At 35.7% G+C, this 24980-nt stretch overlaps 1 protein-coding gene across 3 annotated transcripts in view; it reads right to left on the bottom strand.

Annotated features, from left to right (window-relative positions):
• Positions 1 to 257: 257 nt before the first annotated feature.
• Positions 258 to 24980, bottom strand: part of CEP192 (centrosomal protein 192) — a 59811-nt gene continuing 35088 nt past the window's right edge. For all 3 annotated transcript variants that reach the window (XM_015618914.1, XM_015618912.1, XM_015618913.1), the window contains exons 32-44: positions 23583 to 23692; positions 22244 to 22385; positions 21493 to 21665; positions 21052 to 21175; positions 19168 to 19273; positions 17576 to 17780; positions 16292 to 16371; positions 15332 to 15427; positions 13723 to 13842; positions 9913 to 10034; positions 8906 to 9029; positions 8391 to 8449; positions 258 to 3765 (exon numbers count right to left, since the gene is read on the bottom strand). In XM_015618914.1, the coding sequence (XP_015474400.1) occupies positions 3627 to 3765; positions 8391 to 8449; positions 8906 to 9029; positions 9913 to 10034; positions 13723 to 13842; positions 15332 to 15427; positions 16292 to 16371; positions 17576 to 17780; positions 19168 to 19273; positions 21052 to 21175; positions 21493 to 21665; positions 22244 to 22385; positions 23583 to 23692 (1600 nt within the window). In that variant the 3' untranslated portion in view covers positions 258 to 3626. The remainder of the gene's footprint in view (positions 3766 to 8390; positions 8450 to 8905; positions 9030 to 9912; positions 10035 to 13722; positions 13843 to 15331; positions 15428 to 16291; positions 16372 to 17575; positions 17781 to 19167; positions 19274 to 21051; positions 21176 to 21492; positions 21666 to 22243; positions 22386 to 23582; positions 23693 to 24980) is intronic.

Consider the following 24980-nt stretch of genomic DNA (forward strand, 5'->3'; position numbering starts at 1 on the left):
TCCTCAACGCTAGACACTTAATGAATTTTCAAAAATTATTTATTTCTGAATTTCCTCTCTGACTGGTCTTTAAATCAACAAGTTAGATTACTGTAATTAAAAAGACATAGTTTCAGGTTAGTTTGGGATTTTTTTGAGTTTGCTGCTTGGGGTGTTTGAGTCAATCTTGCCAGTCTGAGAAAAAAAGACTGCAGCCAACAACATGAGAAAATTGTAAAAAAGGTTCAAAGCTTTCAAAGATCAACATGAGAAAAGAATTATACTTAATCGGCTTTATTAAAAGTAATACAGCTTAAAATCTTAATCAAATAAAATTCTGGACAGAATTGTTCTATTTTTGCTCTATTTTTCTGTATCACTGTAGACAGAAATCAGGGCTTCTGAGTACTGGACAAATCAAAGCAAGATCATCTTGACTACAGAAGTTTATTACATAAATAAAGCAACCATGGGGAAAGGAAGCAATCTCATTTTGTGGAGTAGGAATGGAACCGGTCTGAAGTGACTGCAAAGACAGTCATTATTAGGAGTGAAACAAGCACAGTGGGCTGTGAACAGGTACCAAAATAATTCACACCACCTGCAAACAAGGATTCTCTTGGATGAGGACAGGTCATTTGCTCAGATGTGTTTCACCCATATTTATTTACATATTTATGCACACAAGTATAGTTCACCAGAGTATCCACAGCAGCACATCCTGCATCCTTTTCCTCCCTTACATCCAACCAAGAAGAAAACATAGGAATTCTTTCTTCCCAATTCTTCTCATATCAAGAACTCAAGAAAAGCCCCTGACAGAAGCACGAACAGTCACAGACAGCAGGCCTACCACAAGAACAGAACAGAAAGACAATTCTGAATTTACACCAAATACTTAATTATCCAAAGTCAGAGCTTCTTATTGTAATTCAAAGGCAGCTTGGTCTTTTTTCCAGCTTTGGAAGAGACTTCCAATTGTGCTTCTGAAACTGAACACATATCAAGACATAGGCTTCTGTACACTAAGGTCTTTCTCAAATGAAGCAGCCGAGCCTGTTGAGGTAAGGCAGCAAGCAGAAGATTCCCTCTATTCCAATTCTGTATTCAGAAGTACACAGGCATTGCATCAGTTAAGGAAACACTGAACATCTGGCAGAAAGAGGGCAAAAGGAACATAGTCACAGTATCTCACAGACAGGAACTTACATGTTGGGAGAAAAAGGAGGTGACAAGACTTATCATCTCTAGTTTAATTTCTTTTAATAAATATTCCTTTCCTGGTTCCCAGACTGCTAAGAAACAGCAGCTTTAGTATACTTAGTATCCTTTTACTTAACACTGATGGCATATACGAAAGGCAATGCAGAGAGTACTTCAAGATTTTTCTCCTTGCTTTTTCACATTTCAGTTGTTTGAAAATTCTGCTAAACCAACAACCTCCTACTAAAATGAATTTCACTCACACTCCTACAAACCTGAAGAAGGGAATGATGTACATATGCTATGACAGAACAATGCTGTCAAAAAAACTGCACTTCTATCTTAAAGCAACTTTGGTCATAAAGCTCCACGCTACAAAAGTAAAATAAAAGACAAAGCCAAAGGCTACAAACATGGTATTTATAAAGTCATGATGGTGAAGTCCCAGGTGACTGAAAAAAGGGCAACATTACACCAGCTTTTTTAAAGGGTAGAAAGGAGGAGCCCAGGAACTACTGACCCATCAGCCTCACATCAGTGCCAGGGAAAATCATGGAACAGCTCCTCCTAGCAGCTATGCTAAAACATATGGAGGACAGGGAAGTGACTTGAGACAGGCAGCACCCTTGACCAAAGGGAAATCTTGTTTAACCAACCTGATGGCCTTCCACTATGGAGTGACCACATCAGTGAACAAGGGAAGGGAAATGTTGACTCTTTAAAGCCCTGGACACAACATCCTTCTCTCTAAATTGGAGAGAGATGGATTTGATGGGTGGGCTGCTAGCTGGCTAAGAAATTGGTCATATCCAGAGGGTAGTGATCAATGGCTCAGAGTGACCAGCGCGCACCAGTGACAAATGGTGTCCCTCAAAGATCCATATTGGAACCAGTGTTATTAAATATCTTCATTAATGATACAGAAGAAGGGATCAAGTGCACCCTCAGCAGGTTTGCAGACACCAAGCTGAGCAGTGCAGCTGACAGACCTGAGGGATGGGAGACCAGCCAGAGGAACCTGGACGAGCTCATAAAGTGGGCACATGGGAGTCTCTTGAGGTTTAACAAGACCAAGTGCAAGGGGCTGTGTCTGGGTCAGGGCAACCTCTGGTATCATTCACAGGAATGAACAGATCAAGAGCAGCCCTGCCAAGGACAGCTTGGGTGCTGGTGAGAGAGGCTGCACATGAGCTGGCAATGTGCACAGCCCAGAAAGCCAATTATATCCTGGGAACAGGCTGCCCAAAGCAGTGGAAGACATCCTATCCATGTAAACAAAACTTCAGGTCAGATTGGACTGGGCTCTGAACAACCAGGTCTAGTTAAAGTTGTTCCTGTCCAGGGCAGAGGTGGTGGACAAGACAACTTGTAAAGTTCCCTTCCAACCCAAACTATTCTATGATATGGTAACAATGGGAAAGGGGATAGTGGAACTGTTGTTCAATGACTGCTACAATATAAGAACTGGAGAGTACTCAATTAAATCAGAAATAATCCAGTTTACCACAGAAAAAACAAATTTTCTTAAAGGAATATACAGAGAACTTTTAGAGCTTGCTACCACATGGAGCTGTGGAAAGTGTCAAAAGGGTTAAAAAATGTGAACAGCTGAATTCACAAACAGGCCAATAAATGTAAAAGAAAGGTGGGATTCTACCTCCCATCCTTACTTGTCTGGTGGCAGATACTGAGGAAATAGAATTGAACCAGTAAGTTGCTAGGCTTATGTCATTTCTCAAAGTAATATCTTTGTAGGACTTTCAGAGACAGAATATTGGGTAAGATGCAGAATTCTGGAAGACTGAAGACACTATTGCCCACGTTAAAATTTACATTGTTTTCACGTTGTTAAGAGTTAAAAGCAATGCTTATGCCTGCCACTGAACTGTGTGAAACAGTAGGGGATGATTGCCAGATCTGAGCATTACCTTATGGAAACGTGATATTAACAGGTCAGCTTTCTGGACTGCAATGCCTCCCCCTGTTCCCTCACAGGCCCCCAGAAACTTACCATTGTCTAAGAGGAGGCAGCTTGATCCCTCACCTACAGCAAATAATCCTCTAACACCAACAGAAATCAGGTAGAATCAGCTGTTTACACATAGATTTTATTTCTGAATTTACAATACTTAAAATATATCAGTATCTAGCTATTTCTAATAAATGCAAAAATACAAAACTTCCATTTGCTTTAAAAGTGCAGAAACATAAATTATAAAAAGATAACTTTAAAACATACAGTGTTATTTCTCAATGTTTTTACTATCAAAACAGATTTAGAAAACAAGCACCATAATTCAACTTACAGAAGACTTTTCATCAAAGCAGCATCACAGGGCAAAACAAGTAGGACATTAGTATGGAAATGTAGTAAATTTTTTTTGAATATTTTAAATGCTATGAACTGCTATAAACTGTTATAAACAGTTATAAAACTGTTCTGACTATTTTTTTGCAATGGCTTTACCATATAGCCGAATATTAATTGGGCCATATTTGGCTGTCAGCACAATGAAGACGTCTTCAAACATTCCTTCTGCCTTTGGCTTGAACTGGACTGGCACAGTGATGTAATGACAGGATCTAAAAAGGCAATTACGGGAAAAATCATTGTTAATAAACAAATAAATACTACCTGATAGACAAATTCTTGTCTAGTCTGTATTTTCATCAAAATGGTATACTGGATGTGCACTGGATCATCAAATTTATTTTTATAGATTAGGTTATCTATTTTTCTTCTGAAGGACTTTGATCTTCAAGGTAATTTTTTCCTTCTGATTATACAGAGTAATACAATACTTTATTGCTGCTAGTTTACCTTGATAAGTTTGGTCTGTCTCTTAGCAATATTGACAGTGCATAAACTTTATTTAGAGCAAAATTACTACATTTCTTCCCTTCAAACATCACACAAGTACACTAAAATTTCCAACTCTTATTTGAAATCCATGCATTTGAAGCTACTAATTTTCACTACTTCTAATTGCTTCCACATTAAGAAACATTTTGCTGAATAACTGTAAATCAATGTGGCCATCCTCAAACAACATTTTAGAAATTCTACACCTTTTTACATAATTCCTCTTCTACTTGGATTACACAATAACATACCAAATGTAATGAGTGTTTGTTAATTATCAAAAGCCTAGACTGAATTATTTAAAAATATAAGCTGTACAAGCAATAGCTGAGAATTTTGAGTGGCAGCCTTTTGGATTCCATGGCATCCAATAGAAATATCCAGCACTGAAACAGGTAGCAGTAACAGGCACATACTGAAATAAGGAATTATGAACAGCATCACTTACTAGAAAAAGAAAATACTGTTTTGTTTGCTTTTACTATACCGTCAGTTTTCTTTCCTTAACAGTATATAGTATTATGCAAAGTCCTCTGGAATGTGCTTATTTCCCCTCCTTTTTTCTCACTGTGTTCCTACCTTTTCATACTCCTTTTCTCTATACTAATCCAACTTACCATAATCAGTCTGTGCTTTTACCCTTCTACTCTACCCCTGACCTATATCTGAAGTCATACCTGCCCTACACACAATTTTTATTTTCTAGTATGATTCTTAGTGCTGATTAACCACACCAGCAATTTCCAGTTTGTTTTTTTTTTAACAATGTCCTGGTCATAATAATAATATAAAATAATATATAAAATATAAATAAGAGTTCACACATTTAGGATAAAAACTGGGGTGGTACTGTATTTTTTTTTATCAGGTTAATACAAAAATAAAGTACTCATTGTACTGTAGTGAAGTACAATCAACAGTGCACCAAAGGAATACAACCGAATCAGTTTCATGTCTCATACTTGACTGCCAAGTGTTGTATAACAAATCTGGCAGTGTCTGTCTTTTTAACCATCTATGATATACAAGTTGGAGTTATTTACTCAGCTCACTAAAAAAAAAAATCAATTATTTAAAGTGAAGGACATCAGTATGACTATTTAATCTGTAACATGCATCATGTTAGAAAACATACATTTTCTAGGAATAGAGTGTGAAGCTGCATGTAACTAGGCCACCTGAGAATTCACAGAAGTAAAAGTAAATTCAGTAGAAAGCCAGAAGAGATGCAGAAGTCTGTATCGTCTCCAAAATAATACATGTGTTCTCCCTAATATATTACATAACACTTACTCAAAAAGAACAATACGACCATACTGAAACTTACACTGTATCAAAACTTAACAGTAAGTTAGTTAAGTAAGTTAACAGTAAGGTACTTTTGAACAGTAAGTTCAAAAAGATGGCCACATCTGGCTGTCAAATATTAATTTCCAGAATATGTACCTCAATGGTACTGAGGCAGAGCAGTTGCTTAGCAAATTACAGCTATATTAAATTCCTCTTGATCTCTAAATTTAGGTGTCCATTTGGTGGGGGGTAAACACATTATTATTCTTCCCTACAAGCAGAGTAAGTCAGACATTATGTAGTCTGTTTTGTAGCAGTCTGATTTCTTATAATTGAGATAAGACTCATCATTTGCTTCATCAAGACTTGCTTCCTAACCCAAAGGGAAAGATGCTATTTTCATTTTCTTGGCCAACAAAGCTGTCAAGTTCAGACTCGAGATATAACAGCTCTTTGGGCTACTCCATAACACAAATGTTCTCAGAAGTTAAGCAACCTGGAAGATTTTTCTCAAGTACAGTAATTAGAAACTATAGTTTCATGACAAGTAGAATTCTGCTGCAGTTAACTGTTTTTCTCTTAAAAAAACTCTTTCATTTCAAACTTGCCACTATGCCTGCACCTCAGTTAGTCTCTGAATAGTGTACGGCCTTTACAGGCTGTTGCACCAACTTCAAGTAGTATTTCTGAAAAGTCAGGTGTGCCTGAAGCCTTCTTCACAGACAAACTAGTTCTCTAATCCTCAAAACACAACACTGCAATAAATTGAAAAAGAAGAGTACAGGCAGTTAGCCCAGTTTAAGCCATAGTAAGCAGATGGTTCATCAATGAACAGTGACCACTCACACCCAGAACGGCGGCTACTGGAAACAAAAGTAATTAGTGAAGGTAACAACCCAACAAACAGTTTTATCTTTTTAGTAGTATCTGGAACATATACTACCCTGTAATCAGATGGCTTCTGAAAGCAATAAAACTGACACACTTCTGTTTTCAAGCTTTAAGTAGGCACAGCAACTTGGTAGTCCTTCCAGAAACAGAAATTCGCCACTTTTTAAATGCTCAATTCATATGCTTGTATCACTTAAGAATCATATTGTTAAAAGTATTCTCCTTTCAGTAAAAAAAAAATTCTAGTCTGTCAAGAAATAGAACTCTTTTGAGTGTAAATTCCAGACAGAATTCAACAGCAGTGCTATGTACTGGTAATTGGGATAGCATTCTTCAATAACCAATTGAAGAACTGGCAAAACCACTACACCAGATTTTGAAGGTCAAGACTCCTGACCATTAGATACAAAGTTTCACTTCCTTTATCTAGATTTAAAACTTGATTATACAGGATTACTTTTAAATTTGGCCCTCAAACTTAAGAGTATGCAATAGATCATGTTTAGTACATTACATGACACTTTTTTGGCAAAAAACATATAGGTAGATAGTACTTTCTACTCTTATTCTCATATTTACAGACTAATATTCCAAGTTCCTGCTAAGAGTCTTCTCATCCAATTAGTTCTGAACATTACTTCCTAAGATGCCAAATTTTAGAAGGAAACAGCTAACAGCAGCTTTATTGATATCCTCCTGGATGCTATTCTCAAATAAAAGCCATTTAAAACACTTTTAAAACTTTTTAAAAAGCATCTATTCAAGTCAAGCAAATCTTCTGTGCCTTATACTCATAAATGGGAGAGCACTATGTTGTTTTCAGAGAAATTATTTTTTTTTTAAAGATAAGTAAAGCTGGTATTTACACCAAAGAAAAAACTGCCAAAGTTAGTAGGAATAAAAAAAGTAGACTGACTTTTAAACTTAAGTCTACTTCAGATAAATACAGTAGGAGATCATAATCTCTTGAAGAAAATTTTTACACATGTAGTTTTTACAGCATTCCTCAAAAATATTTTTGAAACATCAAAGTATCTGCCAGTGAAGTTACTTATTTTTTTTTGTCAAGGATAGCTAAATCAAGCCATCTTGTCCTTTGTCTGCTGCTGTACAGCCTCAGATAGGCCTAGTCTTTATTTGGACAGATCTCATCCTGGTCACTACACCCATAAAAACCCTTCTGTGCCATCTCATGTGAAATATTTAATAAAAAGATGACATTTAAATTGAAGCACTAACACAAGCCTGAGAGAAGCTACAACACTTGGCACTGAAAAGTGGCCTTAAGAATACTTTGAATACCACTGGCTAGCACCACTACAGCCCTGTCTTTTTGATAAATGTGGAGCAGATTAGGAGGCAGAATATCTAACTCCATTTACAATTTGCTCACAATTGCCACTCTGCACCCTTAGCTTTCCTGTGTTTAAAATGGGAACCTGTTTGAGAATGTATGCTGTACCACTTCTAATGAAATGGTTGCATTTCTACTTCCTGACAATCCCACTGTTGCAAATGAGCATGTACTTCTTGAAGAGATGACTAATACTACTGTCACACACTTGTAATGAACTCCACAGATGACTGGGTTTATTTTCATGGATTGTTATCACTAACTTAAAAATTTCTTTTATGCAGGTAAAATGCTGAAATAGTTGGTATGACCAGACAATTCCAGTGGCTGCTCAAACCTTGTGGTTCCAGAGAATCTTTGATGCAACTCTGCAGGTTTGTCAAATTAGAAGCATGATGAAGGCAATTTGCTTGGTCTGTTGTGCAGAAAGTATAAATGAAGGAATGACTTGATTGTGCACAGCATGCCAAATGGTTACATGAAGCATTAGGCTTAACATTAAAAGCAGCAGCACTGTTAGAAACAATTTGCAGGGAAGAAATTGGCAAATGCAGAAATAACTGTGTGGGCTCATTCTGCTTCAAACAGGGATTAGAGAGTACAGTTTAGCAGAAAAAAAAAAATAAAAAAGAAACCCAACAAAAAAAAAGCCTCACAACCTCACCCCCCCAACCAGTAACTATAAACAAAAGCATCCAGAATATTTATATGTACATTTTAGCACTACCCATACACAGAAGATATTTATCTTACTGAATTACTTGGTTCATTTTTTTGTTAGGAGAGAATGTTAGCATATGCATTACTCACCTTAGAGAGTATTTCAAGTGCTTGATGTAGAAAGGCTCTCTGGGATTTACAAATTTCAGCTGTAATTTAATACAAAATGCTTAAAAGTGCACTATATTTAAGCCCATCATATTCAACTTCTGACAAGTGTAAGATAATCCACTTACAAATACAGCTTTACACACACCCAAGGTTTAAAAATAGACTGCCCACATTTGTGGACAGTAAGGAAAAAATATTTTTTTAATATTTTAATGAAGTTAAAAAATTAAAATCAGTAAATTAGAGTAATAAAAAACCTATACAAGCTATGATCTACCATATTTTCCTATTAATTTATTACAAATACATTCAGTTAGTCAGACAAAAAAGAAAAATTATACATCAAAATTCTTCAAATATTGACTTTTGGAACTAGCAGACTAAGATGTGTATGATTGCAATTTTTGTCAAGAGTAAAAGAGAAACCAAGAGTGCAGCTGAGCAATTGAAAGGACTTACAAGTATCTGTTTAAGATGAAGTCTGCCAAACTCACCATGTGTGTTGTGCAGGAGTTATTCCGCAAATGGACCTTTAACGTGCATGCTTCCCCAACTCTGGTTAGAGGAAAAACGTAGACATCTTCTGGTGCATATACCCCTTGAATGACCTCTTTTTGTCTGATTTGCAAAAGGAATTAAGATATTAACATTTCTGACCTGTATGATCTGTGTATATTGAGTGCATACTTGAAGTAACAGTTGTATTTTCAGAGAATAAATCAGGAAAAATGGAAAGAACCAGAAAACATCAACACTCTCACCTTCAGTTTTAGAGGCAAGATATTTTAAGAAAGAATAAAAGCATCACTGTGGCATAAATATACAGGAATTTACTTACATGCACTTTCACAGTCTGAGTTTTTCCCCCATATGCTTTACCAGAGACTTAGAGTCTTATCAAAGATTGCAGGTTTAACCAAACATTTTACTCTTCTGCTATATTCACATCATCTTATAGTAAAAGCACTAACTTAAGACAGCAAGGTTAAGACATGCAGTATAGTGGTTTTCTCAGAAGTGACTTTACAGTCAGTTGGAGTGTCCAACAGGCAAATATACAAAAAGTGTACACTAAATTCTACTGCCCGTACCAGTTCGTTTACCACAGCATATCATAGTTAGACAGCTTAGAAACTCAACTGAAAAGAAAAAGCATGGAAGATTGAACAATACAAAGCCACAAAGAGATTTTGGCAAGTCTATTTTTTACAGCTGCTTACTCTAACATAGAATCATAAGATCATTCAGGACAGAAGATACTCAGAGGGGCTCTAGTTCAACCTCTTGCTCCAGTCAGGATCAGATGTGAGGTCAGAGCAAGCTGTCCAGTTAAATTCCAAAAAGCTTTGAGGACAGAGACAGCACAGACTCTCTGTGAAGCCTGTTCCACCACACAGATGTCCTGACAGTAAAAAAGGTTTTGGTTGTGGGGCTGGGATCTACTCCCACACCCTTTTACCCAGCCACAGACACACTCTTGTCAGGTTTTGTCCATACATACCTTATTCTTTTTGGTTGGCCTTCAGAATAAGCTTTCCTTTCTGGTGTAACTCGAAGCTCAGTTTTTGTAAGGGCACTTGGAGAAGATTTCACAACTGGTGTTTCATTTTCTGCTTTAGTACTCTATTGGCAAAACCAGAGAAGACCGTAAACTTTGAGTTCAAAAGTACTTAAGTATTCAGGAATGTAAGTCATTCCCCTTACCCAATCCAAGACTTTTTATTTATAGAATAATCTTTCAGGAGCATAAGAGATGGAAGCAATTATTTAGAGGACTATGTCAACAGCTTCTGTGCTTTACAAATACTTACTTATTACACGACAGTTCACAACAAACTAGCAGTGCAGGTGGAATCTCAAAAAGGCTGCAAGCAACCAAGATTTTACTGGAAGCCAAAAAACCCCTCACTTCCTCTGCAGATATTATGCCCATATGCCTCAAGAACAACCAAGTTGACTAAACAACTGCTCAGAAAGAAGACGTAAGTCAGCATTATAATCTGAATTCTCAAAACAGCAAAAAGCATTGTAATAATTTTGTACTATGAACAATACATCTTTCTCAAAGAAAGGCCTCTCCAGAGAGGCAGAATCAGATAATGTACTATATGGTATTCTCTGTGTTCAGAAATTAGGCCAAAATATTTACCATCACCAAGATACCCATTTAGGGTATTCTAACACAAGGAGACCAGATCACCCAATGGGAATAACTGGACAAACAACCAATTTCAAATTCTGTGTTGCTTAATGAATCTTGCCAGATATTCTTTGGAGTCCCCTTGGGTCACAACATCTTAAACAAAGTTAAAGAACCAAAAGAACCTCCTACACTTATGGTTGTACAACATTATGTCAATTTTTGAAATGGTGCTGACGTTTTAGACAAGTAGTTGATTCCCTGACGCAGGGAAGATGAAAAAAATAGATTCATCTTCAATAGAGCTGCTATGACAAACTTGTCTTTAAGACATTCATTTCTTCTATTGAAAGAGCTGCTAATCAGTCTGTCAGAAATAGCAGCAGCCATAAAAAAAAATCTTAATTTTAAAGGATACATTTTTCAGTTGCAAATAACCCATGAACCCCAGTAGAACCCAACAAAGACAAGAAGGCATTTGCACATGTGTCTTGTTTCAGGAGGTTTTATTTTTCCACCTAGTGAAAAACAATGGGCATCATGGCTCTGTTATCATTCAAATTCTAATTTATCAAAAGGCAAACTGACTGCATGAGAATAAGGTACATTATGGAATATGATCAGAAGTTACCCCAGTCTTTATCAGAACATGTTGAAATACCGCTTGCTTTACCACAGTCTGTACTGACTTCTGCTGTTTTAAATGAGAGCAGGGCATTAACACTCCAAATGGTTGCAACTGAATGCTGCAGCTCCAAAGATACCTCAGGAACACAGGTTTGTATAGCTTGAAAATTGGAATTATTTTTCTCACAGAGCTTAAAAAGGTTTTCGCTCCTCTCACTTCTGAGATACACAAAGATGATGAAGCTTTGTGCTCCTGATACTTTTAAATGTATTTAATGTTACTTATGTGTGTTATGTAACTTTTTTAAGTACGTAAACCATGTAAATTAAAAAAATTGCATGCATTCAACATTTGCAGTATCTTCAAAAAATAGGAAGGGTTCTTTACAAAGTCCTCAACTTTCTATTTGCTAAAGCAGCAGTCAGGACTTTGATGCTGCCTTAGCCTTGTGGCAGGTGGTTGCTAGTTCACCCAGAAGGGAGCAATAGAACCAAACAGCAGTCCAAGACTCTGTGCACAATACTCATTCTCAGCTCAATGATCTTCAAAGAGCCCCCAGCAGCAGGAACAGATGTTCTTCAGGAAAAGAAAAAATTAAGTTTGAATGACTAGCACCAAAAGAATCCCTCCTTTCTTTGTCTCTCAGACTGGTTTAGAAGACATGATGATCTGAACTCCTGACTATAGTTTCCAATGATGAGGACTGCAAACACATGTAGAGCATAATCAAAATTACAGTTCTTTAATTTTTTAGGAAAAAGATTTAAGTGGTATGTGCCACTGATTTTTTCTAAATTAATGTTGTTCTTTTAGTTCCTTCCTGAGTTCTTCCAAATTTTTCATTTTTTCTGAAGTGGTGCTATAAATAAACACCACTCAGTCACTCTGAATGACAGCCAGTCACTCTTGCCACTTCATTCTATCAGAAGTCACATTAATCACAGCTGTAGCCCCTTGCCTCAGCAAAACCACCAGATTCCAAGTCCTTTTCAAAGTTTTAGCAACACTGCCTAAACTCTTGATCCCAAGAAGACAACAGATTATGATTCACTTGTCTTAACTGAAAGCTGCAACACTAAATGTTCTGCATTGATCCCTCTTCTGAACAGATGTAGTTGTACCTAGTTGATAAATACAGTACTTCCTTCTCAAATCTTTCTGAAAATGATCGTGACACGCATTTCAAATATTTTCTATGAACTTTTTTCCCATGTGCAGAGACTCTATAAAAATCTAATTGTTAACAGCTTCAAAAAAAATTAAGAACAAATCTGACACAGTAGTTTAAAAACATTAATATCAAGTTATGCTGCTCAAAGATTTACACAACTCTGACAATTAGTCACGCTTTTAAGAAGAGACTTCTTTAAAACTCTAGAGTTCTGTTAAAGAATTAATCTTCTCCACATTTCAACTAGCTTTAAAAAGACAAATGATTTAGATGATTTCCTCATTTTCAGGAAAATTATGATGAAAGAATTTGATGAAAGCCTAATAAAAAACCATCTAAAACCAAACATTATACAGGACTCTCATACCAAAAATCTGAAGTTTTTTAACATAAACCTTTTTACAAGTACTCTTTCAACACAATTAATTTTGAAAGAACAAGGTACCTACAAAACAAATGCAAGGTGTACCTCAGCAAGAAGGCTTTAAGTAAGGTTCCTACTACTGAAGCATGGTTAGTACTCTAAAGAAAGATCCCAAATCTTTGTGTGGACTTCTTCAAAAAATGAAGTCAAACCTTCTGAAGAGGACAGCAAAGCATATATAGTAACCATGCCATGCTGAACGTACAAAGCTCTTCACATTAAGCTTATTTAACTAATCATTAGAATTCTCCCTTCCTCATGGTAATAAGTCCTCCGTCCTATGTGAATTCCTCTTGCACAGATGGGATAAAAAGCAAGGTAAGGAGAGAGAGCACAGGAAATCAGTTGCAACTCCCAACTTGCTTCTTCCAAGCTTTATCATAATATTTGAGCTGAGGAACAACAGGGAAGCAAAGGAGAGCTCAAACCCAATTGCTCCCATGTATACGTTTCACAATTATTCCCACCTACATTGTTGCTCTGATAAAATACTGAAGCAGGCTTTATTAGAGACACAAATACCCATCTCCAAGATGGATATTTAAAAATTCCAAAACTGAACTATGTATTATAGCAAAGGTCAGTTACTTCACTATTTATTTACAAAAATAAAACCAACAAACAAAAAACTAAACAAAACCAAAAAAAACATCTTTGTCTATAGAAACAATTCCTCTAGAATGTAAATTTGTCTCTACTCTCCCTGAGCTAAATAAAGTTTTATATCATAAATACCAAAAGATAATTCATTATCACATAAGGAAGAAGATTAAGGTGTTTTTGTAACATAAGAAAAAAAAATACAATTTAGCCCAGCAAAAATACTATCAAGGTTGAGTTCTTTTCCAGAATATACCAAGGTATATACAAAAGAGTAGTGTATAATAAAATCAAGATGTCACAAAAAATCTGTGCTCAAGACAGTGTTTATAGCATTTATATACTCACATTTCCAGAAAGCTGAAATTTCAATTTGTGTTTCCTACTTGGATTTTCAACTGAGTAATACTCAAGGTCCCAGAACTGGGAGTAATCTCCTTTATCTCTAGGTGAAAAGATTACAGCAACCTACAAAAAAAAAAAAAAAAAAAAAAAAAAAAAAAAAAAAAGAGAAAAATTTTGCAGAACACTAATAATCTTCAGAATCTTCATACCTTCACAGTTTTACCTGTACAAAGTTATGGTTCAGCCAGCACAAAATTTACACACTACAGAATACACATGGCCTACACAGCTGATCTTGCAGAAAACTATACAACTAGCTAGTCCTCCTTTGCCCAGAAGTGGAAAGAATTGGATAAAATATGTTGTGCAAGCAACTTTGAAAAAAATTTGAGTTCAAATAATCTGCTTTAAGCAAAGTCAGCAAGTGCTGGCACAATTACTGCTGTTAGTAAATGGAGAGAAAGGAGACCAGGAAGAAAATATGTGCACCTGAAAAAAAACTTCCTTCATCTGGTAACTAAGTTGTCAACACTCATCTCCTCAAGCTCCAAATCTGTAAGTGCACTGTGCTACAATCATTAGTAGGCCTGAAATTTAAACCAACTTGCAAGCCATGAATATGATCAATCTTAAAGGTCACCTATGTAACAAAGGCTTGTCTCTGTATAGTGCTGTACCAGGTTAATTCAAGAGTAAAGTTTCATTGTTTTCAGAACTGAGGTTGAGAGGAGAGAGAGGAGCAGATTAGAATAGACCACTACAACTATATCAAATTAGTCAAACATCATATCCACTGCCAAAAAAAAACCAGCCAATCATGACACTGTACCTTATCAGCTCCAGCCCACAGCCTGGCATCCCAATGATGTAAATATTATTCAAATAGGCCTGAACTAGGTTTGCTAAGGCAAATACAATTGTATAAATTCAAATAATGGCTTGCAATATTATGAAATTAATATGAAACTGGACAGAAATACGTTTTTTATTCTTGTAAACTGTTTACAAATTGCATCTCTATAGAAATAATGTCATAATTATCCATAACAATGAAAAGCTAGGTGTTAATGAAGATTAAAAGATAAAACTCAAGCAGCATTGTGAGAGAAGACCCTTACAAACCCATTCAGTCCATCCTTGGATGTGCTTTATAACTGTGGTTATGAAACCCTCTACTGGCCAAGAGATAAAATTGTAAGTCAAATGAAATCAACTTTAGGAACAGACAACTGTTCTTGAACAAATATAGCAAGAATGCTTCAAGGAAGGGAATCAGGTGCTTTACACTAGGTTTTGTAAAAACCCAGAATTATCTGCCATTTTCTTCTGGAATTTTACAAAGCATTTAAAATAATTTTCTGTTCTAAAATAATTTGTCCTTAAAAACTCCCAAACAGTAACACAAACACACAACCACTTTGAAATCAAGCTACTTTGATTGCATGAATCAACTCTGCTGAATTAAGCTGATACAGATGACCTGATACACTCCAGAAGCCAAAACTGAAAAGGGCAACATTTTATCATTATCAGATAAAATTTATTTCTCATTTAAGATCTTGTTTTACAACTGAGATACACTAATATGCCTGAAATATTTATAAATGTTTACCTTCTCTTGTCCACGAACTTCGAGAGTACCAGAAACATGGGAAAATCCAAAAGCAGAGTAAGGAACCCTATAAACAGTACCACTTCCATCCACATCCTGCAAATGAATTTATGAGTCAGATTCAGAAGGAGAAGGAAAAAAATAGCCTCAAACCACACAATACACCCACAAACACACCCCCATTGCAGAAGACTGAGGAAAATACACCCAATTAAATTGCTTTTAAATGAAGAATTAATACTGACTCCCTAAAAGCAAATTAATAAAGACTGAAACTGCTAAACCCAGTCACCACAACTACTGACTTACAGTTCAGAGGTGGTGCACTGGCTGGAACATTATATACAGTCCCATGGGGTACCAGTAACAGTGCAACATAACCATTTTTCATCATTTCACAACAATTGACCATAATAATAATTCTAGCCTAAAATCAAAAATCATCACAGCATTTCAGACTATCAAAAAAATAGGGAAGCATTTACAAATATCAATAGCTAGGCATGGGCAACATCACTGTAATTAAAATATCCTTGACTTATCTCAAGTTTCTCCTGAGATACCATGTACAGTGCAATTTCAGCAACACAAGTCTAGAACAACACAAGTCTGGCATTCTGGAGCCAAAAAGAGACACCTATCTTTCATTTATGCTTGATTATTATATGCAATCTGGAAAATGATACTCTGTGAGCAAACTCTGTAAAGCAGAAGAAGAAGAAGAAACTGTAGCACAGAGCACTGATTGATTCACAGTCAGGGAGCACATTAGGGAAGAAAAAAAGGAGCAAAACATTTCCCTGATACAGACAGAAATAAAAAAAACTCTGTAAAATTGAGGTCATGCTCAAATATATATTCTTCCTTGAGAAGCAGCTAGGAGGGAGGACAGCAGGAAGAGAGAAGTTAAAATAAAACACAGAGATTTGCATAAAACTCCCAATGCAAGCATTCACTCACTTTAACATAGGGTGGTGCAAAAGATGACAACTTCCACTTCAGATTTTCATTCCCTTTGTTCTCCATTTCCAGGAAATTCTCTAAAAGAGAAATATCAGACCAGTATACTAAACATCTTTGTTCAAGTATCCCTGGTGTAAAGAGTTAAGCAGAAACGATGTTTCTAGATGAACACAAGTTTAGTGGAAACAGCTTTCATTATAACAAGTCTCAAGAGCAGACTCAAAGCACTCTGTCATAAAATTTGTAAAAGCTTATACACAAGAAATTTAGACTCCACAAAAAAAACCCCAAAAGATATCCAACTCCTTCCCAAGACATTATTTGATCATTCAGAGACACAGCACAGAGTATTCCACTCTGGGACCAAATAAAGTTGTATCAAAAAATCTGTTTTATTACTCAGCATTGTATATAAATACATGTCTCATGGCAAGAATTAACAGGACAAGATCATCTCAGCCTAGAATAGCACTTAAAGTTTAGCTGCAGACATACATTATATAGGAAATTTATAAACACCGAAGTATTATATTACGATCCTTTCATAATTTTAGCAAAAAACCCCCAAATAAAATTGATAAATTAAGCCTTGAAAGTCCTCAAGTCTGCTGGAAAAAAATTGAAGTCAATGAATCATTAAGAAAACCTTAATTACCTAAAAAAGTAAGTACTACAAAAAATCCTGGTATCTAGATAACAGAATGAGAGTTCCATAGAGTTACTTTGAGAATTTTAAGTATTACTGGAATTAAAAGTACAGACCAAGCATTTCAGACTCCATTATCTACACTGTCCTTCTTGATCACTATGTACCCAGACAAGGACAGCCATCCTTATAGCTGGTAGTCCTTTAGGAAGAGCATTTATTTCCTTGCTAAACACAGACAGATAGGTCTCATGGGCACAAGCACAGATGAGAACAGATCTACTGCAAAGGTGTGTTGAGCCAAGAGCTTCAAGTAGTCAGAGGAACTTTTTAAAATTCTCTTTTCCCAGACACAGCATTCATCTTAGTGGCTTAAAAACCCAGCAACTGATTTGCCTTTATGCAAACCTATCTGTGGAAAAAAAAAAAGTGGGACTATACTGTATAAGGAGAACAAAAAAAATTTAAAAAAGCATTTCAAACTAAAGGTAGAAGTGGGAAACTGGTCATTCATGCTTATTAGACCAAGAGAACCAAACTAAAGGCACTGAAGTTCCCAAACATGCAGTACAGTAAACAAACCCTCTGAACACAAGATACTGCAGATGCTATATTTAATAGCTAATTCCTCTTACCTGAGCTTTGACCAGATCTTGTTTTAGGAAAAACAATGTTTTTGTTCTTTATCTCCATTTCTGTTAGAGGGAGCCTGGGGAGAGGCTTTGGCACATCAGCAGTAGGATTTTCAGACTGTGGAGTCATTACATCACTTCTCCTACATGGAAAGTCTGATCCAGACACGCTCTGTGCTACAGCCTCTTGAATAAGCACTTTAATAAACTTGTGTACAATTTGGAGAAAAGAAAAGTTTTAAACAGTGAATATTAATATATTAACAAGTGAAACTATTTAGCTCTATTTCCTTGAGCTGCAAGAGCTTATGCTCAGCTTTACATTTCAACAGATGAAAGCTCTCATACATTAAATCACCAGGTCTTCTCCAACCTCAAGAGTTTAAAGATTCTAGGACAAGTTTAATTTAGGAGGCAAGGAACATGCACTGAAATTTTGCCATCTAGGCATTTTAATTCAACAGGAATAATAATTTCAACTAATTTAACTGACAATTCCTACAACATTCTCTGTTTCAGATAAGGGAAACAGCTGCCTCATTCAGAAGAAGCTTTGTGTTCACTTTTGCTACATAATTAGAAATTTTATAAGTTTCAGTTAATACTAATAAATCTTAGCATACTTTTTTGCTGATTTGGAGAGGTAGCAAATAAATGATAAAACCATTATTAGCTACCAGATTTCTTATCATTTGATGGGTTTTGCTACATTCTCAACACTTGTCCTAACAGATTTCTTAAATCCTTTTCTCATATGGCAGAACCTAACATAATTAATTATGTGCAGTCATCATTTCCTTCTCAACAACTTCCCTGTTTGTTTGGGTTTTTGAAGGCAGTTTCCAATTCTATATCATACCTCACACTTCCCTCCATGGAAAATGAAATCAGATACAGTTTTATCCCTTCAGTGTCTATTTCTCTCTCCATGCATTGTTACAAATAACCCAAAACACACACTGACTGTAAAAGTAAGAAAAAAAGTCTTTTTCTTTAGGAGAGATTACCAAGGAGTCCATCTGCTCTTACACAGAAAAAAGAACTGATTGCTTTATAAATTTTACTTAATTTTAAATTAATTTTACTTTAATGCCTCAACCAGAGAAATGTCTTGGATTAAAATCCATGAAGAGGCAGAACCTGTTCTAGACATTATTTATCACAGATCTGTCATCCAGAAGTTCAAGTTTACCTTAAGGGAGCTCAAAAGGAGCTATGGTGACTTGTCCAATAACCTCTTTTAACTTCTTTTATTTTAAAAAATAATACAGACTACTTTTATGTGTGCATATCTACATATATATATATTTAGCATTTTAGAAAATTATGCATAAGGCAGTGTAGGGTGCAATTTTTTTGGAAATTCAGTTAGTGTTCACATCATAGTATTTCTTCAGAGATGAATAAACTAAAAATCTCATTATACAAAATGGCATTTCAACTACTTTTCTTTATGAAAACTTCACGAATTAAAAAGAATAATAATGGAAGTTGACAGAGGTGCTGACTCAAATCTAAAAGGTTTTAGCAACTTTATTGGAACCAACAAAGTAAAATAAAAAGCTGCAATCTGAAGTCTCAAGTAAACCATGTACCTTTAGTCCATTATCACAACGGATATAGATTAGGCCACTCCAAGGAATTAATGTGGGCCTTGTGGCAAGTGACGGATTAGGACTCACCAGAATTAGTGTACTGCCCCTAAAAAAAAATAAATAAAAATCAACTAGCATAATTCTCATACTAGACTAAGTATCTACATTTGTCACTAGCCCACCCAAGAAAGGATACAATTTTAAGATAGCAGGTAAGTGATGATGCTCTACAGATAGTTAAATTTAAGGTATTCAGATATGCAATATATTGAGCTTTAATAACCATGATCCCAGGATCTTCTTTCACCATCACTAAGAAATCAGATCACCTCTTTTCATGGCCTAACTCAGTTCAAGAATACTTCAGGCTCCAGCCACCACAGTGCAGAGTATAAAATATTCTGACTGGTTCTTGTTCTGACAGGTTGACTGCCCTTGGCACTACAAGGAGATGGTCATGAAAAATAGAAAACTGGGCAAGTGTAGCTTGCTGTGCTTAAGTCAGCTGTTCCCACGGGTCTGCTTCCTACTTGCACACCTCTGTTCTTGATCCAAACTACTTACTTGAACCCAAAATGTGAGAATTCTGCCCACTCTTTTCCAGTGAACACATTTTAAAACTCTACCCTGCAAGAAAATTCCTTGCAGAAGGCCTTCAATATCTTCTTTTTAAGAAATCATCCAGACAATCCTGAATTTAGGGTATGAGACACTCAGTATGTCCTTACTTTCACGGATACTGGAAAGTCATTCATTGTTACTGCTTTTTGAGACTATTGTTCTTGGCACTGATTGAATCTGCAATGAGTGGCAGATATCCTAGCCCTTCCATGGAACTCCATTTTATTCTCACTAGTGATGAAAGTTTCCCAGAAATTTATATCAACATGAATATGAAATTAAGTGTTCAAATTGCAATTGGCGAGGCAGGACTGAAGAGAAACTATGTTTGGGCAATCATACTTCAAAGTTAAAGCAACTACTGAAAATACAATTCTGAAAGCAAAACTATTTTTTTGATGGGAGACATTTTTTTGGGAGGATGAGAATAGTTTAATATCAGGGTCTTAAAGCTGATCTGAACTGAATCTTGAAAAACACCAGAAATTTAGAAGGGAGAGGTGAGCAAACCTTTCAAGCATAAATTGTGGAAGTCTTTGCTGCCCTGTGTGAAAAGTCTCATATACATATACAGTGGTACTATGACTACTTTCCCAAAAAGAAAAACCACTAATTAAGGCACACGCAAGCTGATAGCGGCTTGTCATTATTTTCATACCTACAGATACTGAGGAGCCAAAGGTTGAATGCCAAAACACAGTTTTCTCAAAATAAAAAAAAATCCCAGAATCAAGTTGTGAGGAATAGCATCAGCACATTTGCTAAAGAAAACACTAAGACCCCAGAAGAGAAGCCTTCTTGAAGAGCTGTTATTTTGGAGGCTGTTTCTTGGCTGTGGGAGGGGAGGAAGTGTTTTTTGTTTTTAAATCCATAGCTAAATTTTAAACGGAAAACTACTGTGAAAAGAGATTTTTAAAGCTTCAGCGTCACTGGCCATTCAGCTCCTTGAAAATTATGCAATTATAGTACTTCCAGGCACAGAAAATTCCTGGCATTGAAGAAATTATACATGTGACAGAAGAACATCCCCATTACACACAACTGTAAAAGGAAAAGGTCCTAAAAAAAGCTAGATTTTAATGTTGACAAAAAGTCTATACCCTGGAACTAAAATAGTTTCAGGGTACAGCCTAAGCAAATTAAAGTGAATTCCTAAAAAACAATTAAAATTCCTAAGTTAGTTACACACTTAAACTAAAAATAAATTCCTCCAAATCCTTTCCACATTTTCAAACATAAAGAAATTTAAGGAAATATACTTACTCTGGTTCAACATTTCCATGTTGTGGGGTTATAGTAAGGCAGTGAGCTGGCCATGAAAGTTCAAATGTCAACATTCTATTAGAATTGTTGAGAATTTGTACATGTCGAATATCTGCTGTTTCACCTGTAACACAAAAATAAAAGCCAACATGTACAAAAATTCACAAAAATGCGCAAGACACAGAGATGCACCAATGAAAATAAAGTATTTTCAGTATTATTGAAATTTTACCAATACAGCCCCAATTTCTACCCTCATATTACTTTAAACTCCTCATAGGTATGCACTGCATTCTGTATGTATACACAGAGCACTATCCAAAACTGTATTCAAATCAAGATTGCATGAAGATTACTGGCCAAACCACAATTACAAATCTTATGCAGTACTGTTATCTTAATACTGAAGTGGCTATTTCATTAAATTCAAAAAATATTTACCAATAGAAGGAGATGTCAAAGTCAAATACTCAGGTGTAACAGTCCAAGTCTGTTGAGCATCTGATTTATTCTGAACCAGATCATTAGTTTTTGCAGATAAAGAAGTACCCTGAGGTCCTTTAACAGGAAGAACATCCAAAGGTGCAGTGGTATGTCTGACAAAGTTCTCAAACCTGAAAATAAGATTGCATTAAGCAAAAGCAGTAAAAAAAAATCTCATGAGTAATTATAATAGTCTACTCTTAGTATTTCTCAAAATATTATTATTAAAATACAATACTTTTTATATGGGCCCTGAATTTAATTCAATTCTCCATTAAGAAAAAACAATCCAGCAGCTATATCAGGACACAGCTTTTTCACAGAATATTTGGAAGTGGAAGGTAGCATTTAGAATGAGAAGTGAAAAAGATAGTTATCTTCAGAAAATAATATAAAATAATTTGAATAAAACATATACAGAGAAAACAAGTACTGCATAGAGAAATTAGGCAATGTAAGTTGAGTTTCACAGCATGCTGTGCAACACATTCTGAGGATCAGGAGGGAGCTGTGGAGATCACTCATCCAACACCCCTGCACAAAGGAAGCTCAGCTACAGCAGGTTACTCAGGACATTGAGCAGCCAGGTTTTTAATTTCTTCAGAAATGGAAACTTCACAGCCCCTCTGGGCAACCTGTTCCAATGCCTAACCACCCTCACAAGAAAACATAATTACATGCATATAATTACTAATTATGGTTCCAGTACCTGTCCAATTCCAAATGGGGTCCAGGAGACTGCTGAAAGCCATCCTGATCACAACTGGAGTATCCGACCACAGAAATGAGAACTTTTTGCATATTTGCATAGAAAAGATGGATATCATTTGTCTCTCGTGGGACATCACATACTAAAAATGAGAGCAATAGAGAAATTCTAGTAAGAAAAATTCTAGAATACTCCAAAATTACACAGAGATTTAAGACATAGACCTAGTTAATAATCCATCAACTAAGAAATCCTAGATCATTCCAAAACTACTTCCTGCAAGTTTAGTTACCAGGCAAAGCTCAACACTAACATCAAATACAATATATAAATCTGAATACACACATTTTAAAACATTTTATTATAAGATATAATAAATATTACATATAAAAAAATAAATATAGAAAGATTATCGTATACTTTCCACCTTTATATAAATGCTATATACTAATTTGATTCCATGCCAAATTAGAGTTAGGTTTTACTTTTTTTTCTAACACTGGCTTAAAAACTTCAAAGAATATTCCAGAAGTCAAATATCTAATGTTCACTAGGATTTCACCCCAACTAAGATGAATGATAAAAAAACCTTTACTTTTCCAAGTAAAGACAATATACAGTTCCTAGGGAAAGAAATAGACCACATTTATTCAGGTGTAGTAGCCGTAGAACAGTAATTCCATATGTGAATATAACTAGCTCAAGAATAGGGTTTGACAGTAAATTTGGGACTTATGGGACTGAGCAGTTGAAGAGGTGCTTGAAGGAACCCTTTACAATATACTGTATTCTTATTAATGCATTTCTTACTAACAAGCAGATGAAAAGTTATTAATTTATTTATTTATTATTAAATTTAGGAAGGAAAATAAATATATATTTTGATGTCAGCCAAGCTGTCTGCCTCTCAATTTTCAAATATATTTGTGTACAACAAATTGAATCTTTCTCAATAGTTAATAAGGCAAATACTCTCTGAATAAAGTCAGCATTTTTTAATGCTGTAATATTTATAGACTAGCATTTCATGTTGCTAGGAGAAAAGTACAGGAAATTATTTAAATAAATACATACTGAATGAAAAAAGGCAAATTTTTTTCTGATGGGTTGACCCTGGCTGGATGCCAAGTGCCCACCAAAACCATTCTATCACACTGCTTATCAGCTGGACTGGGAAAAGAAAATACAACAAAGCTTGGCCCAATACAACTGTCTCAATTCAGAATTTTTCTTCTACATTTATAAAAAAAGAGTGAAAAAGTAACTAGGATTCAAGTCAAAAGCACTTCTGCCACACAAAAACAAGTATTATATTTTTCTTTTAAGAAGTCAGTCTTACCTTCTGTCACAAGCTGCTCCCCTTGAAATTCTTCATCAAATACAGCATTTCTCAATAAGTTGTTTTCTGGGATTATGCGTTTTTCTACCTCGGGTTTATACATCACAGCTCTGTTAAACAGGAGTCATTAAATTAAACAAAGTACTAGAAACAACAAATTGAAAAGATTGACAGGAATCTTAAGAACCCAGCATAATTTTCACTTCATCATTTCTTGACCACACCAAGCTCAAATCTGGGAGCATTCATTTAAAACTGAAGCCTTTTCACAGTCTTAAAATGGTTAAAGAAATACCTGTTCTATTGCTCCAGAGTAAAAGGAAATACTGAAATAATGGTTGCCATATGTTTGTCTTTCCATATTTGTTCTCTGCTGTCAGTAACACCTACCTAGATTTTTGATAAGTACATCAGGCATCTGAGTGATGTTTCAATCACCACAGGAAGCAGGAGAATGCTATTTTGGTTACAAGTGAAAGCGTTTTGAGAGGAAAAATTGACTAGTCAATGTCAGAGTGGCAGCAGGTGCCAGCCAACAGCAGGAACTCAGAGCCAAGGAGCATGACTGCCAACAGAATAGAAAAGACTGGGAGGCACAGGGATATAAATAGTCCTGGGAAAAATGGGAAGCTACAGGTCAGCAAGAGGAAATCTGGCACCCAGATAAGGTCAGAGCCATGGAGGAGGAAAGAACACCCAAGGCACTACTAACTCTCAGGTCTAAGCTACTTACCAGGCTGCTGACTATATATAATTTTGGAGTAAGGAACTTGGGGCACAAGTTGGCAGATGAGGCAGAGCACTCATTTTATATTACTGCTTCTAAGTCCCAAATCATATTCTCATTCTAGTGCACAATTACAGAATGGGGTTGGACTGGCTTAGAGAACTCAGTCATTGCAAGAAAGATCATTGAAATAATTGAAAGAAAGATCTCTTTCAAGTTATCAAGGGAGATTTCAAAGAACCTCCCACCAAGAAACAACCAGCTAGACCACTATTTTCAAGAACAATATGCCAGCCTGCTGACTAATAAAATCGAGTCATTTTGTATACATAACAACATCCAGAATCTCAATTTTAAAAGCTCCCAATAATACCTATGTAGCTGTATTGAGCTTCTAGATGGGTTTTCTGCTGATCTGTAGACCAAAACTGTTCCCTAAGTACTTCTAAGTAAGGAGGACTCCAAGATAGTGAGCATTGCCTCATACAAAACAATTCATACAAAAAAATCAGGAACAAACATTTTCTACAATATTTTAAATAAGCCAGTTTCCTATCAAGGTCAGGAACTCAGCTATTCCATGAGCTTTTTATTCAAAGTCACACAGTTAAATTCAGCTGCATTTAACACTTCATTTGGATAAGAATATACACAATGACTTTCACACATTG

The sequence above is a fragment of the Parus major genome, chromosome 2 (assembly GCF_001522545.3).
Source record: "Parus major isolate Abel chromosome 2, Parus_major1.1, whole genome shotgun sequence".
In the NCBI taxonomy this organism is placed as follows: Eukaryota; Metazoa; Chordata; class Aves; order Passeriformes; family Paridae; genus Parus; species Parus major.